This window comes from Corvus moneduloides, chromosome 7, assembly GCF_009650955.1.
Source record: "Corvus moneduloides isolate bCorMon1 chromosome 7, bCorMon1.pri, whole genome shotgun sequence".
Taxonomy (NCBI): domain Eukaryota; kingdom Metazoa; phylum Chordata; class Aves; order Passeriformes; family Corvidae; genus Corvus; species Corvus moneduloides.
In genome coordinates this window covers 21157208-21176987 of record NC_045482.1, presented here as the reverse complement: position 1 = coordinate 21176987, position 19780 = coordinate 21157208, and the positions used below count along the sequence as shown (strand labels likewise).

At 33.7% G+C, this 19780-nt stretch overlaps 1 protein-coding gene across 1 annotated transcript in view; it reads right to left on the bottom strand.

Moving 5' to 3' along the window:
• Positions 1–56: 56 nt before the first annotated feature.
• Positions 57–19780, bottom strand: part of LOC116446511 (sodium channel protein type 2 subunit alpha-like) — a 70622-nt gene continuing 50898 nt past the window's right edge. Inside the window, 11 exon segments of the mRNA XM_032114476.1 lie at positions 57–3343; positions 4181–4455; positions 5546–5613; positions 5615–5647; positions 7343–7480; positions 8678–8731; positions 11047–11328; positions 13201–13323; positions 17507–17680; positions 18675–18829; positions 19436–19556. Coding sequence (XP_031970367.1) covers positions 2154–3343; positions 4181–4455; positions 5546–5613; positions 5615–5647; positions 7343–7480; positions 8678–8731; positions 11047–11328; positions 13201–13323; positions 17507–17680; positions 18675–18829; positions 19436–19556 — 2613 coding nt within the window. The 3' untranslated portion in view covers positions 57–2153.

Genomic DNA, 19780 nt, shown 5'->3' with positions numbered 1-19780 from the left:
AGTTTTTATCTTGCTTTAACCAACAGAAGGTCAGAGACAAAGCAAAATAAACACAATTAAAAAAAAAGAAATCTTTATTTTTTGGCTCATATGTAATATTGTTTGCGTTGTTTATGATAATAACAATTTCCTGCATGCATTTCACCAACACATTACAAGTCAAAAGCATTTGTAAAAGAAAGTTTCTACATTTAATGTTAGCTTGTGTATGAAACACAAAATGTCCTGATGTCCTCAATTATACAAATGTGCCATTTTTTTCTTGGGAAATATTTTATTTGTACAAGCCTAGTGCACTGTGATTCAAAAAAGAATAAGAATAGACTATGTAAACAGACACTGCAGGATAGCAACGATTTAATCAACTATGAGACTTTCTCGGAACTTCTGATGCAAACAGTGCTAGAAATTCATACATTCCCCTAATGCTTTCTTTGCTATGTCCTGTAACTATTTGGAAACAAGCTGGGTTCCAGATTTACACAATTTACTTCACATTGGAATATATGTAAATATATTATTAAAACAAGATAGTCTACAAATACTCACTTTTTTTCTCATAGTGTGATGATGTCAGTTTGGAATTACTGTGGTTAGAAAATAAGCCAAGTGAATGAGGAAAGAAATATAAGAAACAGCAATCTAAACTCGAAGACACTTTTCTTATATACAGAACTGTTGCCAAATGGTATGTCTTTACATTATTTATATATGGTAACCACATTGTCAACAGGTTTAATAGCTTGCAATATGGCCTGTACAGTCTGATTCTACACCATATAGCAGCCACTTCAAATTTAAAATGCAAAACTAAAAAAGCTCATAAATAGCTGCAAACTATTGCTTGATGATTTGAAAGAATGAGGTCTGGTTGGACAACTTGATTCACTTCATCACTGACACATGGTTTCCTATCGTGGAGACTGTGGACAGTGGAAGGAGCAAGGTACAGCAGCAAAAGCATTGACATGCATCAGTGATACTCTCCTAACTATCTATGACATAGGATACAACATGTCCTGTTGAGCTCTTGCAAATTAACCATACTGTGGTACATATCTGATGCAATCCAATGCGGCAAAGCCATTTAATTCTATGGTCAAATATGCACAACAGTATATTGTTAATATTTACATGGAAAAGGGTATTTTATGGATTCACTGGATGTTGGAGATAATGAGAGAAGACAGTAACCAAAGAATACTCCAGGAAAAAAGTAAGAGCTGTTCAAAAAAAAAAAAAAAAAGGAACTCCCAGATATAATTTGGTGAAGCTATTTTTCAAGTGCAGAAACCGCACAATATTTTTTGAGCTGTAAATATTTTAACATAAACAAGAACTTGTTAATGTTTAATGATTCACATAAAAATAAGTCATTGCAGATTCCTGTAAATTAGAGGAGACTCTCCAGGCACATTAATCTGGATGCGCATAATCTCATAATCTGGATGCAGCCATACAAGTAGTTAGAATACCTCAAATTTAAGAGCAACCCTGAAACATGAAAGTTCTTAAAATCTTCAGCTTTGTGCAACGTCATATTTTTATTTATGCATGATTGACAAGTGCAGCATGTCTATGCAAATCACTTCTATCTGTTATTTATAGAGAATCTGATAGTAGAACTCCTGGTCCTCATACCTCTTTCCCCAACATAAAACCTATTACAAAAATAGTCACATATAATAGTAAACAACCTGTGAATTAAAAAATGATAAATACACTAATACAGTTTTTGTAAAAATATGACAGATGTGGCAGTTGCATTACAAACAGTGAAGAGAATTACTGTTCTACATGATGTGGAACATAAAGTATCCTTTTGCACTCATTTCATGCTCCGTCTTCTCTGTGGAGCCACCTTTTCCCTTATTCTTAGCAGTGTCAGCTGTAGTGAAAACAGTAACCTCTTGTCAAGTTTTTTACCCTGATTAACAGAGTCACAGTTTGATGATGGAGGTTCACTGTTTTGTTATAGGCACTGACCTTAAGTATATATATAATGTATATATATATGCACACACGCACACACACACACACACATATATGTGTAAAAACTGTCAGTTTGGCATAAATCTCCTGCAGGAGTCCAGTTGATGCTTCATTCTCAAAGACTGTAAACAAGTTGTCCCATTAACAAAATTCTTAGACCATTATTTTTTATTTTCCCTGATGTCTTTACCTTTGTAGTTCTTTTCTGCTTTATCTTTTTCATATTTTTCTTTGTCTGGCTTTGTTACACTGTCATAAGAGGGTGGGGAAGTTGTAGAACTCTCATCCGTTTTTTCTGGAGTGGAGTTCCCTTTTAGTTTATTAATAATTATCTCTTTTATAATGTGTCCATCTCCCTCTTTGTTTTTATTTCTATTATATAGACTAGACACTTGTTTAACTTTTAGCCTTAAAAGGTGACGTCTGTAAGCACGCTGAATGATGACAGCAGACACCTCTTCCTGTTTTCGTTTCAATGTGGTTGTAATTGGTTCATAGGAGACTTTAGAAGGATTGGCTGCCATAAACCGATCTTCCATCTGTATTCTGAGGGCGTCCATCTCCCCACTTTCCCCCAATACACGCTTTGTGAAAGCAAACAAGATGTCAAGGCAGTGAATTCTGTCACCGCTCACCATGGGCAGATCCATTGCAATAAGCTGGACTTTGTTTGGTTTTGCTATGAGAAGAGGTGGATCTAATGAAGCTGCAAAATCTGATAATTTACTATATTCTATGAATTGTGTTGCATCAGGATCAAACTTCTCCCAGACTTCATAGAACATCTCAAAGTCGTCCTCACTCAAGGGTTCAGCGCTTTCTTCAGTAGCAACACTGAAGTTCTCCAAAATCACAGCGATGTACATGTTCACCACTACCAGAAAGGATATGATAATGTAGCTGACAAAGAAGAAAATCCCAACAGAAGGGTTGCCACAGTCACCTTTCACAGAACTCCCTGGATGATCTTTATGGGGGTCACAGTCCGGCTCCCCACTGTTAAGGATCGGGGCGAGCAAACCATCCCAGCCCGCAGACGTGGTGATCTGAAACAGGCAGATCATGCTGTTGCCAAACGTTTCAAAGTTGAACATGTCATCAATCCCAACTTCCCTCTTGACATAGGCAAAGTTGGACATGCCAAATATGGCATAGATGAACATGACCAGGAAGAGCAGCAGCCCAATGTTGAACAAAGCAGGAAGAGACATCATCAGAGCAAAAAGCAGAGTGCGGATTCCCTTAGCGCCCTTAATGAGGCGCAGGATTCGACCGATTCTGGCAAGTCGGATGACTCTGAATAGTGTGGGGGATACGAAGTACTTCTCAATCATCTCAGCTAAGAACATACCTAGAAAAAGAAAGTGAATAATTAAAATACAATTTAAAATTAATTAATTACCTATAGAAAGATTTATTTATTGCTATCTCCAAAATAATCAGTATAGGGATTCTATGTTATAACAAAAAATTATAGAAGTTATTACATTTTATTGAAAGCTGTTATTAAGGTGAAAGCATCTTCCTTATGTTGAAATGTTATCCTAGAGAAGGTAAATAAGTAAAATAAAGACTACTTGTGGCAAGTAGGTAGTGCCTGTCTAAACAGGTAGTTCTTAAAACAGTTGGGATGGGGAAGATTATGTCTTAGATACAGTTAATTCTTGAAGCTGAGCCTATAATCACTGCCTTTTATGAAGGACGACATTGGCTTAATTTCTGAAAATCAGAGATTTCTTTAACACATTTACATTGTATCAACACAATCTTTCTCAGATGTATCACTCATTTGCACCTTGGGCAATCACTAGGTTTGAACTGACAAATCTGAGTTAGCAAAAGTAAAAAGAAATCTCACCCATTTCACGTAATTTTCAGTTGTAGTACTGAAAGTAAATCTGTGGTTAGTTTGCATATACCACTAAACACTCCTCTTTGTACACATTAATCTAATGTGCCAAACAGTTCCATTATGTGTTTTGATGTGGAAAATGACAGTGAATCTAATGGGAGAGACAAAAATCTTATATGCAACATTGCATATATTGTATGCTAGATAGTATGAAGATCTGAATCAACATGTAAGTCATCTAGGAAAAAGAAAATTTCATATTCAGTATCAACATACTTGAAACAAATGTTTCATATTTCTTCCACTAGTTCTTTCTTGAAAGGGAATTGGTCTTACCTACTATGGAGAGAATCACAACCACAAAATCAAAAATATTCCAGCCTATAGTGAAGTAGTAATGGCGAAGTGAAATTAATTTCAAGACAAATTCTCCAGTGAAAAGGACAATGAACACCAAGTTAATCCGGGATAAAATTGTTTCCATTTCTTTACTCTGATCATCTGTTTCTACCATCATTGTGACCATGTTAAGGCAGATGAGTATCATGATGCTGATGTCAAATACTTGTTTGGTTACAAAATCAAAGATCATGCCTTGGAATTTGTTCTGCAAACACAAAGATGGAATACAGTTTATACAGTGAAAATAATTGTCTTTTAAAATGCCAAATGAGAAAACAACTCCCTTCAAGATTTAGGAGTGCAGAGCAAGACCCATTCACAATACAGGTGTTAATATAAGCCCAACACATGTCAGTTTATATCTCATCCTGTTAGGGTGAATCAAGAAGTTCACCACTGTTGGCTGAAGAGACAAGAAGGGAAACAGTGCAATAATAAGAGTAATAACAATGACAATTAATAACTGGGGTAAAATAGGTGGTGTAAATTGATAGCCAGCAAGAGTACCAGCTGAATGGAAACAAATTTTCTTATCTTTATTCTCAGATGGTTTTAGAATGCTAACCTTCTTTCTTCCTTAAATTGATTGTGCTTGGTGAAATCACTGGACAGCTTAAGATACATGTCTCAAATACACCATGACTGTAATAGCCTAGTTTTTCTTTAGTACTTAGCTCAATGTTTTTTGCCATATGTCTCTCCTTAGAAAATCTATTTTTAACCACTTGCTGCATAAGGTGCAACAAGTATTTTATTTTTTCAAACAGAGTAGGAGTTCAGTAAATAACACGAGTAATGTCTTATCTTAGAGACAAATTTATCCTAGTCTATGATTTACTCCCTAGGGCATTCTTTTATTCTGTAAGATTTTCTGCATTTGTCCTTCCTATTAGGTTACTAGTGCCCCTTTCAGTCTTCAGCAGCAAGGGCCAGTGCATCCCCGTTTCCTACAAATTCTCTCTGAGGAGAAAAACTAGGAAGTTAATTTTGACCCTGGTAACAAGAACCAATAAATGATCCAATCAGCTGTGGTTTTCCAGGACTTAGGCAGGGAACTTTGAAGTTTATCATATTAACACTATTAAATCATTTTGTTCATACTTCAGTGTGTATGTTTTTCAACAAGTTATGAATGATCTACTCTGATGGATTTATAAAGGGGCAATTTCTACCTTTACAAGAAAATAAATGGAAAAAATATTTTCTTTCCAGACCTGTAATCTATCTTATGTATAAGATCATATTCCCAAATGAGTATTTAATATTAGGGGTATAAAAATCAAATCACTCTTACCACTGGGCCTCGGTATAGGTTTCTGTGGCTTTTTGGATCCCAGTTTTTTCATTGCGTTATAATATTTCTTCTGGTTCTTCTGTCATAAATATATCCTGACCTCCAAAGTAAAGAAATAATATCAAAATTAATTAGTATCATGTCCACACATAAAACATTTAACTACAGTATGCCGCTCTGTAATATCATATTGAAATTATATTTAATTTATATAAAAAGGGAGGGGTTTTTTTCAGGTATTTAGAGTGTGGATGCTCATATACATTTCTAACACGCAGAAAAACCCCATTACTGGTGCCTTGTCAGCTTGACAGTTGAGTTTTTCCAGTGTCTTCAGGCTCACTTTTGCTGAAATGGCTAAAGGGCTCTTGCTATACTGATGCTGTTCAATAATTTGCTGATTAGGATATGTTTAGTGAATAGGAGCGTGACTAGTGCCTTACGTGTCCTATATTCTGTATAGACTTTTAGGATTACAGCTAGACAGGTCTAAAAGAGACATAACTTTGAGGGACAAGTTGTCTGAAAGGACTGTATTTGTATCTAATCTGTGGATTTAATGGCAAAAAAACCCCCCACCTTTGATATAAAAATAAGAACAGTAATTAATGTCATGCCATAACAAATTAAAACACCACTGGAATCTTGACTAACTCAAATTAGCCTTTGTTTGCAGATGCAAATGCTGCCAGTCAGATGTGCAACTGAATGACTGACTTCCAGTATAAGTAAATTGTGCTTATTGATGAATCTGAACTAAGTCAGATGGAAACACAGCGTCAAAGTCACAGTCTGCTAAATTGGCTGTCACAGCCGAAGCATCACAAAATTGATAGTAACCCCAGACATGTTTATGACTCTTCTAGGAAGCTGAAGAATATTTTCACAAGGAAAAATTTCTGTAGTTCACAATTTTCTTTTACCACAGATTCTGTCTGGTATTGCTGTTTTTTTACTTAGTGATTGGAAAAAAGCAAATCATATGAAACTGCTTTTTCACGGCACACAAAAATTTAAAATGACCCTGGCATTCAAAAAACTAAGAATTGTGAGGATTCAAAGTATTTTAAATGTGATTATTTGTGTTTTTATATTTTAAAGTTCTTTAAAACTGAACTGTATACATTATCAATACAATTATTTTAAACATACTTGTATGTCAAATGTATACAGAAACACCATTCCCTGTATACCTCTATTTTACTACTGATAAGAAATTATAGATTGTATTTGTGTCTAAAAAATTCATCTAATTTCTCATAAAAGTGTTACAAAAATAGTCCTTATGTACACACTTTTAATTTTTCCTATAAGCCTATTCATATGAGCTCTACTTGACTTTCTCTTAACTTACTGTTTAATCAGTTTGCAGATCCATTTTTCATTGTATGAACAATGCCATATTGTGTCTTCATTAAGTGTCAAGAGTTTGTAAGAATAATTAAAATTAATTTACCTTAATTTATCTTAATTCTTTAGAGTAAATTGAAAAAGAAATAATTTTGTGCTAGATAGTATTGCATCTAATCAAACCAAAAATGCAGGTTCACTTTTCACATCTTCATTTTAACTGTTTACACAATTTTCAAATTATTATGAACCAACTTTTCACTTGTCAAAATGCTAAAAATGCAAAATTCAGAATCACATCCACAGATTTTAGCACAGATTATCATTAAAAAATAGACACTTTATTTAAGGTCTTGAAATGACTTGTGATTTTTATTAGCTCTACAGAAATAACTTATTAATTCATTATAGCTAGTAATTCATACCAATATGGAAATATTTTAAATACTTATCTTCTTTTTTTGTTGGTTGAAGTTGTCTATAATAACACCAATGAAAAGGTTCAAGGTAAAAAATGATCCAAATATGATAAAGATGACAAAATAGAGATACATGTACAAGTTGTCCTCATACTTAGGTTGATCTTTTACCTAAAAAATATTAAAAATTTTATTACCCATGAGAATACTAGATATAAAAAATGATGTGTATAATTTAAAATTTAGTATATGCCATCTCAGATAGAAAAGCTATCCACGGCACCAATTTATTAAAAAGATCCAACACATCCATTCCAATCAATATTTGGAGAACTGGAAGCTGACAGAATTATTATTCTTATGGAATTTTTAAGTAAATGTGCCCACAGATATGTTTGTGTATGTACATATATAAAAAGTTCCTCATGTAGAAGGAAGAAGCAATGTGGGATTGAGACCAGTCATTAGTACTTAAAATTTTAATAGCAGAAATATAAGTATTTTATATTGGGTTCAGTATATTATCATGCAACAGAATCAATAAATTTTATTTTTGCCTAAATCTCCCTGGAACTTTTGTTCTTGCATGAGCATTCTTACATTCATCTAGGAAAATATGCTCTCAATAAATTTCTAGTGAATATATGTTTTGCAAAATCCATTAAATTGAGGCAAGTTTCGAAGGAATATTTTGTTACTGTCTCTATTTTTCTGGATTTCACATCCCAGCATCTGCACCTCTACAGCACAACAAGCTTGAGTGTAGAAATGCTAAAGATAATGAAACAGGATTATTTACTCTGGGAGACAATATCATTAACATGAATATTTATATAAGTTAAGCAGAGTTTTAGTTTTGTAGCCAAAATAAAATTCTAATCCTCAGAAAGCTTAACAGATGATTTTCAACCTTAAAATCTAATTGCACTTAAATATCTAGATAACATAGGTGCTCAATCTAAGGAAACAATGAAATGCACAGTTACAAATTATAAAACTCAATTAATGTATTCCATATTTAATAACTGCATTATATAATCTTAAATTAATTAATACTCATGATTACCAAAAGAATTTTTAGAAAAACATTTCTTTGGTCTATTACATTAAAATTATCCTTAAAAAAACCAAAAAATCCAGATAAGTTAATTTAGCTTTTTCGGCTAAACAGGAGGAAGTGGGATTAATTCTTTCCAGTAAAAATTCCGAGATTAAAAAAAACCATATTGGTGCTGATTATAATTCTTTGTTGTGTGTGTAGCTGTGCTATTGTTGGTGTAGTTGTTCTATTGGGTGTCTAGCTGTTTAAATTCAATACTCTTTATCAGAAAATAATCAACAGATGACCTTTGAAAGTTTTACACTTACGTCTCGTGAATCAACAGCAGCATACATAATATCCATCCATCCTTTGAAAGTAGCCTAGAAATAAAACAAAGTTGTTTATCTTCCCCATACAAATTCATAATCTGTACAGGAACTAGGTTATTTATTTATCTGGACCTCCACTTTTAATAAAATCATTCCTAAATTTTTAAATCACACTTAACAACTCAGGCATTGTAAAATATTTTTCATAGTGTTATTTTAGTTTTTTGAGAATTTTTTTTTAGGTATTCAAATAATATTAAAAATCAGGCTCTGAAGGTCTCAGCAAGTCAACAGTTTGGAGCTACAGATGAAGAATGATAGACTTAGACAGACATTAATGCTGGAGATACTTAGGTAGGATCTACTAGAATCACTCATGGCCACAGCCATTTTGTTAAGTTTACAACATGAGTTGGTGCAATCAGTAATATAACTTCTGGATAAAAACCAACATGCGTCTGAATGGTTTTTCTGTGTCTAAACTGACCTGGTATTTTTAGAAATGTTTTAATCCCACATAGCTAAAAGGAATAGACTGTTCAAAGTAAAAATATACATTGGTTCATGAGAGATTTGTTTTACAGAAGACCAAAAATTGAGCTGTGAAAGAGCTGTAATTGACATCTATAAAAATTTGGCTGAATTCCTATAGAGACTTTTTTCATTTAAAGAGTGAGAAAGACCTGCCATCACTGCTCTAAGAAGGTGATTTTCATGGATGCAGAATGTCCATTTTCTAAGGAACACCAAAGTTGGTGTGACATGCTGGTTGAAAGTGTGACTGTGCGACTGTTAGCCAGGGTTTCCAGGCTTATTCACAATAAAGAAAAAAAGAGCTAAAAAGCCTGTGGAATGAACAAAGAGCATCACTCCTGAAGAGGTTCAGGAGAGGAGCCATCCCAAGAAGCGTATTTCCATCTGTGCTTGCCAGAAGTAGCTTTGGTACTTTGGTACAGCTGCCAGTTTTCACAGCAGAAAACTTTCACTCTGGAAGTGTTCATCTCCTCCTGAATTTTGCAGTGCAATACCAATTTACCAAGAAGGTGTGCTTCAAGCCAGGCTTCACAGATCTTTCTGGCCCAGGAGGCAATTGCCAGCCATTTGATGGCAATTGCATAGCACAATTACGAAAGGATCAGAGTTAGATAGAAGCAATAAATACAGGAGAAGTGGAGAGAAAATGTTAGTGGAGGCAATTAGATGAAGAGGTGACACAATAAATGCTCAAAGATGCCTTAATCTCTGTGGCGAAAGTAAAGGTCAGAAGGGAATATTTGAAAAGGAAAATTATGAAAAATCAGAACAAAGAAAAAAGAGAAGAAGGATGAAAGGTTCACAGTAGTGAAGTTGTGATATTAAAGACCAAGACTGTCTGGATGTGTGACACAGATGACATTCATACACAGCTTCAAGAGAAGCAGTTTTCCTTATGCATCTTCAGAGGCAATGGTAGCAATGAGATCTGAAGTCAGAGAATTCGAGTCATCTTCCAGTACTACTACTCAGCACATAAGAGTCACATTGCCTTTGCAGGCAAAACAGTTTAAGCTGGGTAGTAAATTTTGGAATTAAAGTCAGCTACAGATATTGACCTGCTCTGAGATAGAAGAGACAAGCATATAGTTCTTAGATAACTTTGAATATCAGAGCTGTAAAAATCTCATGACATTTCTGACATCTTTTCATTCAGTGAAGCTGTATGTTGAGTTACAGACAAGTGATTCTACAGAGTTCAATCTAAATCTTATTGCATGCTTTCTTGCTTGTGTTTTGGATCAGATCCCAGCTATCAGAAGCTCCATTCTAAGCAAGGAACCTGTAAGAGCTAAGTTCTTTATTTCTTTGATGTAAATAAAATATGCTCAGTACCTAGAATAAAGACAGTTCTAAACACAATGCATAGGATAAGGAATTGAAGGAGATATGGAATTTACAGATTTTGTATAAGTAGCAGTAATTAATGGAATGAATATGCTATGCAATACAAAAACATCTAATACTTCACAAGAATAATACTATAAGTAACATAATACTTATTTAGTGTACTATAATGACTCTTTTAAAAGCATTAAGGAATATGATAGTTCTATACTGTGCGCCACTGAAGAGATTCTTTTGCATTTTAAACTTACTGTTTTCACACTGTTATTATTATCATCATCATGACACTGTATTCCCTAGACTTGGAATGGAAAATTACTCTACTATCATTAACAAAAAAATTTACAAGAAACAATGTAATAGAGTTGTGTGAGCTGTAAATTATTGCTATGAAGAAATGATTCCAGTACTTAACAGTCTTTAATTACCCATTTTTCCTAGATATCTTTAAAAAGAGCAAAAAGAAAATATATACATTTACTTACTACTTGAAGCAGAGCAAGATATCCAGCTCCTACATTGTCGAAGTTGACTTTCACATTCTTCCATCGGGCACTTTGATTGCTTTTTATGAGTTCTGCACACTGAGTATAATTGTTGACATCACTGATATCAAACATCTCACCAGTTGTGGTGTTGACACAGTGATAGAATTTTCCAGCAAACAGATTTACTCCCATGATGCTGAAGATTAGCCAGAATATAAGACATACCAGCAATACATTCATGATAGATGGGATTGCTCCTACAAGGGCGTTTACAACCACCTAGAGAACAAATTAGACAAAATAGCTGCTTAGCTTATGAAAAGAAAATGAAAAATACTTTTAAAATACTTTTAAAATGTCAAAACAGTATTACTATGGGATGGAAAGTTAAAATATTACATTAAAATTTATGGGGGAAAATTTAATTAAGGTTTAATAAAATTCTAATGAGATTACAAAAAGCAAGAAATGAGATGGAAATGATGACAATGCAAAAGTCTGAAAAAAAATCAAAAAGCAAAAGAAAACCTGTTAGTAGCAAGATGGATTCTTAGAATTTGTGTGCTCTAGAGAAAAAGAGAGAAATAAATGTTAAATTCCAGCAACATAAATTAAAATATATAAATAGGAAATAAATCAGAAAAAGCTCAAAGAACAATGATGTGAAAAACTGAATAAAAACGTCTGCATGTAAAACTATCACTAGTAACGACTTTATTCTTAGAAACATTATGTATATATTGGCATCAGTGTATTTTAATATCCACATAGAATTCAACATAATAAAGGATATCTTATTTAGTCTTTATTAACAGCATCTCCTCTAAGTCTTGGTTTTAAATTGCCTGGGTCACTATAGTTGCTCTTACACTTATCCCTCTTTTTCTTTTTAATTGGCTGCATTTAATTCCCTTGAGCTACTGTGTATGGGCAAGTGGCAGTAAAAGACCAGATGAAATCCCTGGACAAAAGTTTTCTTGAAAAACATAGTATTTTTCATTTCACTGAGTTGGCCAAAAGTAGTCTAGCATCAATATCAGTTTTGCCTATTTATTAGATAGGGACTTAAAGTGTTGCTTGGATTGCAAATCATGTAAAACATAGTGGTGATGGTGATATGCTACAGGACACACTTTCCTACACAGGCAGGCGTGGCCACCTCTAGGATACCAACAGTCTTACCCAGACAGGAACCACACTTTTTATTTGGAAATTGAAGACCTGTGACTGAGCTATAAATATGTATTGCAGCACTGGGGTATTTTGAGGTGAAAGATTGAAAGGAGATTTCTCAATAACATTTTCTTTTTAATTTTTTATGTGTCAATTTCTCAGTAAGTAGCATAGTCTGCATTTTCAGCAGACAGTTTATAATAGGGTTTTTCTTGGTGGGTTTTTTTTTGGTTGCTTGTTTTGGTTTTGTCAGAATATGAAAATAACAATCTCCTCAACAGGAAGGTTTTAGCTCTCTAGGAGATGTAAGATTACAGCAGAGACATTCATATGAAGTAAAAGGTCTCTAACTGAGAAAATGATTTCCCGTCTCTCCCCTTCTATACTTCCAAACCTATCCTTATTTCAGGTGTCTGTTCAGAAAACCTTTCTCTAATACTAGAGCATTTACTGTGGGATTTTTTTCCCCAGGCAGGTAGACAGGAAGACACAGTGAAGCTTTCATTTCTGACGTGTCACTGTTGTCAGCTTTTCCACCTTTTTTTGGTTTGTTTTGTTTTCTGGCTAATCCTGTTCCATCCTGAACCACTGACTAACTAACACAGAATAGAGGTTAGCTACAGAAATTGATGAAAAAAAAGACCAGATAAACTGCAGAAGAAACCTCCAACCCCATACTGTAAAATTTGTCATGTCCTTTTATTTTCCTAGGTCCACAAATCAATGGAAATTTTAAGTCAGGGGGCTGGGAAAACACAACTATGCATCAGTGACCAGGCAAATTTAATGAGCTCAAGGTCTAATTTCCAAATATAAGGTGTACATAGGTTGTTTGTAAGGACGTGTTGAAAGGCCTTTTCCCACACATTTTTGCATGCCTTTCCATTGTGGAGTTCTCTGAAGAAAGCGTGAGTGTAACCATATATACATTCATTTTTGTATGCATACATTTGTTCAGACTCATTCATTTTATCTCACCCTCATTCCTTCAAATCGTGACAAGGCTCTTAAAGGTCTTAAAGCTCTTAATGTCCGTAGCGATTTAATGGCACCAAGTTCAGAATAGCCCAGAGCATTGGCTATTAAACTAACCAATGAGACCTATCAAATACAGAAAAAAAAAATTTTAAAAATCGTTCTACACTGTTTATTTAAAAAGAATACAAATTCAAGCAACAAATCAACAGTGACAAGTTGTAGAATGCCACCATATTCATACTTGCTGGAAAGGCAAGAGGTCTCAAAAAGACATGGTTGAAAAAGGAATATATGCTATTAAATGTCTGTTATGGTTGGATAGGATTTAACAGTCATATGGAAGCATACTTTTGGATAAAATTTTCAGGAATATTTGAAGACGAAATAGCCATACTTTCTGTAACTTCATTAAGGTTCAACCTTCCAAACATTTAAAATTCTGAATACATTAAATTATTTTATTAACTTCTGGCAATATTTTGAATATCTACAAATGCTAATAATATACTACATATTGTAGTAGCTAATTACAAATATTTGTTATAAATATTACTTGTAAGTCAAACAGTTCATAGCAACAATAACCAGGATATCTCTGAAATATGTATTGAAAGAGGTGGTACTTTCTGACTTGCCTGCCAAGTCTCTGTTATTTTTTTTAAATGTTCTAAGTATAGGAAAATATTATGGGATAGATATTAACAGCTGCTAGCCTTATAGCAGTAAGAGCTTTATTATCTACAGCAGTATTAAGGTCCTGATTCATGTTATTGGGATTTTGTTATAAGACAATCCACTTAAGTAAAGAGCAATTAATTTGCTTCTCAAATGGAACTGAGCTTTAGACAGTGTTAATATGAAAGAAATTAATTTTCTTCAAGCAGTTTTGAAGATAGGAGTGGGGAAACACCATACCTTACTCATATTTTATTCATTTCTACCACCAAAAGCATAGATTACATGTAAATGAACATAGGCATATTTTGGTCCTTGAGAAAATCCCTCAAATGTTCATTTCTGTGCCTCAGTTTAAAGAACTCTTCAAAGACTGTACAGAAATTGGCATTCACTGATAATGGTGGTAAGATTTTGCCCGTTATGTGAAAAGTTGGTTTCTTGGTTTCCTATGTTACTTATATCCATAAAGAACAATTAGATCAATCACAAACACAAGAGTTACAAGATCATGTCTAAGAAAGACAATCTGAGAGCAAACACAAATCAATTATTCATTGCTATGTTGCTATGTATATTATCTAGCAGAAAATAGTGTTTTAGTGAATTCATATTGCTGTACATTTCAACTGGATTACATGTCAGAATGTAATTCTTTCTATCAAAGGAAAGGATTAATTTATTGCTCTAATGGATAAATGGAACTTGCTGTGATTATAAGCATATTAAGAAGAAAATCTTACTGATTTTCTTAGTCTGTAACTGAAGTCTGTTCACTTACAAGAGATAACATTATTTTTTCAGACATTATATTAAATACTGACATTAATTATTCTTAATAATTATCATTAATGCAGTTTATTTGTCCTGTTATGCTACAGTGAGAGAGATATTTTTCATCCTTAGCCACCCATAATATATTCCAGAGATAATAAGACATGGAATTTTCTGCATTTTTAATAGAATATTCATTTATTCAGTTAAATCAACAAGATACCCCGGCATGACAATAAACCTTAGTGTAAATACAGCACATTTTATGAATTAAAAATAAAAAATGAAACATTTTTAAAATCTCTCTGGGAGAGCAAGGTGTCCTATGAAATTGAACTCACATTAATGGCTCCTTCGTTTTGTACTTTTGTCCCCAAATTTGCACTGTGCTTTAGCTATCTTCCACAAACAAGACCCCTTCTAAACTGTTAGGTAGCAGCAGCTCCTGAAAGCCTTCAGTGGCACTGTGTGTATTGGCAGTTCTTCGGTTCTGTTTGTAAGATTCTTCAATCTTGTTTGTGCTGCCTATTTCAGACTATATTCAGACTATTTCAGCTTTCTTACCATGGTGAAACTGCTCTTACACCAGAAACCTTATGTCTTTTCTCACAGAAATACTTTATTTACTGGAAACAATGTGTTTTTCTCTGGAGAGTTCATATGGGATACAAAGATTTGCTTGGAATTATATTGTATATACAGCTGTTCTGTTCTTCTCTGGTGTTCTCAGTCTTGTTAACTTGGTCTTCTCTCATCAGTTCCACCTGTTTTGTTGCTAGTATGTGAGAAAGTAAATGTCTCTCTACACTGATAAATAGATTAATCCATGCAGATGCAGTAATTTTAAGAAATGAAAATGATCTCAAAATGGTAGAAAGATATGTCTCCTAAAAGTGAAGGATTGTATATCCTCATTTGTGTTTGTCTTCTAATACAGACTACGTGTTGCAAAAACTTGTAAAATCTTTTGAAACTTAGCAGTGACAGCCCTGCTCAAGATCTTTGGCCAGGCCATACAGTAGGATTGCATGATAGTCTTAAACTGAGGTAGGCAGATGTACCAAGAGTCATCTGTCACAGTTGTAAAGTGACAGAGCTGAAAATCAGCATTTCTTAGTGTAATTATTAAAATCTAATTTGGTCACAATCAGTGAGAGTAGCTATGGCTACTTGATACAGTGAGAGACTCAGGTATGTGAGATATTAAAGGTAAAAGCCCTAAAGGACTATCTGTATATACTCTTGAATAATTTTAGAGAATGGAATTAAACAATCTGATTAGTCACTTCTAATGAAGAAGGAGACACTAGTGTTCTCACTGGCAGAAAGCCACTGAATCACACCTCTTTAAACTGCCAGTTAAAGCAGTGTAGTCTCTGCTTTTCTCTGGGAAGATAACATGAGCTCACATATTTGTTTCAAGTGCTGTCTGGTGGTGCTAAAGAAATTGCTGAGTTAGCTTTAAACCGACTAAAACATTTTTTATCACTTGCTGGAACACTGAAAATAATTCTTCAAAAGTGGAAACTTCTAACCTTATTTAGTCATGCTTTTGTTTATAGAATTACAAACTATGGTAAAAAGTTAGCAACATAAGCTTCTTTACTTATAATGATGTATTTTTAAGTTTGAAAGCCTGCTCAGATAACAGCATGTCTGAAGCTAAACTAGGAAATATAGAATATGGCTTAGAATAATCTGTTTAGGTTTAAGTTACAAAAAAAATAATTAAAACATGAGTTGTAGTTTATCTAAAAAAAAAAAATCCATTCTTAACATAATCCTGTTGAGAGGCCTCTCTTACTTCATTAACATCCTCTTAGGAAAACCATTCACACTGCTTCATTCTAGATTTTCAGCACAGAGCTAGAGATTAACTGTATAACAAAACTGTCTCGGGCAGGTTAGAAAAAAAGATAAGATCACCCATTTTGAATTATGGGCCAATCTAGCTAGGTTTTTTTCCTGTGGGAGTTACAAATATGATAATTTCTATATACATATGGAATAAGTAGTGATGGGACCAGGATTTATGCAAACTTCTCAAGAAATATGGTAGCATGGGCAGAAATTACTAAAAATGCACAATTGCTGTGAGACGCCATCTCTCAGTTCCACACTGAGGACATGTATAGCCAATGAAATGGGTCAGATAATGTGTGAGGCAAGAGACCAAAATATTCTGGGAGCAAAACCAACTTTGATCCCTTCCGACAACATAAGCAAGGCCTTTGCACAGAAGTATATCACAGCTGGGAAGGCAGCCAAGAAACTCTGTATTCTCTTCTATCATAAACCCTGCCAAGTCACAGCTGATTTTGCTATTGCAGATTGTCAGTCCATTAAAACTAATTATTTTTTAGATCAAATAGCCACTGTCTTTCTGTTTTCACTAGAAATGATTACAGAATAGTTTTCAGTAAGAGAGTTCTGAGAACTTAGATGAAATCTGGACCAAATGAATTGTTTCATTTGAAAAGCTGCAGTGTTTGAAGAAGATATTTGGACAATGAACTGTCTTATTTGCTAAGGAATAAGGTAACATAGTCAGAGCCCATTAAAGATAGCATGCTTAAAAACTAGGTTTTTTCCTCATAAAATCTCAAGTTTGATACATCCTTTGTATGAAAATATTAACCATGAAGAATGGAGAGACTGATAGCCAGCCATCCTTTTCCTCTTGGCATATGAATGGACTTTAAATAACACCTCCAAATCACTGCAGGCCATTACTAATGCAGTATAACTATGAAATGGGAATTATTTTTGCACATTTATAATATTAATCTAGTAGTAATGTATTTTACAACACAGAAACTTTACTACAGTCAATTTTACAGTATTAATTTGTACTTACGTCAACAATCAGGAAGTCCAGCCAGCACCAGGCATTAGTAAAATATATTTGAAAACCATATGCTACCCATTTTAAAAGCATTTCCAAAATGAAAATATACGTAAAAACTTTGTCAGCATACTCCAGCATGGTCTTGATAGTTTTGCGTTGTTCAATATATATGTCTTCAAAAGCCTATAAAAATATATTCAGGTATTACTACTGTTTCACAGAATATGAATGATAAAATTATGCAATAAAGAATAAAAATAATTAGGGCAGAGGTAATATTTCCCCTTGTTTTTCTTCATTCTCTTTTTTTATTTATTTCCCATCTTTAACCATACCATGAATTGGAGCAACAGGAGCCTTGTCTGGAGTTGAAAAACAAATTTTTTAAAAAATTGTATTTTACTAATGAATGAAGAAATAAACTCACAGCATGAATTTTTATCCTCTGTAGTATTATGAAAGTTTCACAGAGACACAAATCCCCCCTTTTCTTATATATCTGTTAGAGATATTTATATTGTTTTCTAGAAAGCAGGTAGATCAATCCAATTTATGTCTAAAAATAAAATTAAAAAGCAATGTATTTGCTAGAATGTACAACTATGCACATTGATATTGTAGCAAATGTTCAGCTTGAGTAAAGCTGGAAAGGTGGGTAATGCAAATCTTTTTGGGTAGTGGCTGTTAGGTTTAATTTGCTTCTGCACTCTTATGTATCTCCTGCCTTCAAAATAGGAATAGAATGAAGTAATTATTCTATTTTGGTATAGTCTTTCACAAGCAAAATTCAAAGAGTGGCTGAGCCTAGGAGGGATTAAGGACTTAAACCATGCATTTAGCTATGTATTCACAGTTAACAGTAGTCCTTTATAGTCAAATCTCTTGACAAACATGCTGAAAATTGGCAGGCAATTTAAACCTTGAGTACCTACACTGTCTTAAAGAAAATGGCACCACTTTACAGAGGCAAGACAGAAATATGACTAAAAAAGAGCATATGAAATTTATCAAACTTTTTCAAGTCTGAGTCAAGTTTCATTCAATCCTGGAATGATGAAATGCAGGGAGTTATATACAGTTCCAAGCAAAGCAAGTCTTTCTGAGCAAAGTTTATTTTTGCTGTTGCTCCTAAAGAGATATCTAAATATTTCAGCATCTGCAATTTTGTTCTACTTACTAGTGCTCCACTGCTGACGAGAATCATGAATACAATGAAAGTCTCAAACCAGTTGTGTTCAACTATGCTGTAGCAGGTTTTTCTAAGATTCCACCAAGTTTTTCCTTTGCCATCCTCTATACTTACTTGACAACATGGAAATTTCTGCACACAACCTGCATTAGATTAAGAGATATTAGTATCCAAAAGCCAATTACTTAAAAGTCAATATTTATTCTGGTATATATTATTAGAGGCTTTAACTAATTTTATAATATTTTTTAAAATTAATCACTGAAATGCTGAATAGGATACCACATCACACAGGATGATGAATATCTGAATTTAGAACACTAATCTGGAGAGAAACTAGACAATAGTTTGTCTATTTGTCTATTATTATAGAAGTCAATCCAAGAAACACCAATATTTTTGACTGTTAGCATGTAACAGTTCCATTTGTTGATGGAGTCACATGAAAATTTATTTCTTCCAAATTTCAAGGGCCCTTTCAAATAGCTGAAAAGCATTTTAACAATAGAAAAGTTAAGGAAGTTTCTTTGTTACAAGATGTATGCAGTGGCCAGATATATGAAGTTACTCAAAGCCTAGGGAAACCTCGTTTTTTCATCTGATTTCCAGCATTCTGGGCTAAAAGTATCTTCTTTTGATTTCTGAGGTCATGAAGGTCCACCAGATTTGAAACACTCAAGAACCTAAATAAGCCTAGTAAAAATGTCATTTTAGTAATACATCTCTTAAGTCGATAGTTATTCTACAACCTTCGGTAAAACAGGCTTCTGGTTCAAGAGCTTCTTCACTTTCAATTTCTGCTTGCTCGCCCTCTCCAGGAGGAGCAATATCAACAGTGCTGCCTTCTGATGAGCTTGATGCATTTAGTTTCTGTAAGTAAAGTTCCACAGAACAATTTTTTCTCATTAGATACATATTCTGTAAAAAATGGTACCGAATCAAATCATGCCAATCTAACTTTTGAAGAATAGCAAACTTATAAGTATGCATCACCAAAAGTAAAACCATAGACATGTAAATGGTATAGTTCTGTTTCCCAGTTTATCTTCTCATAGGGAAGGACTAAATATAATTTGGCTACTAACCTGATCCAT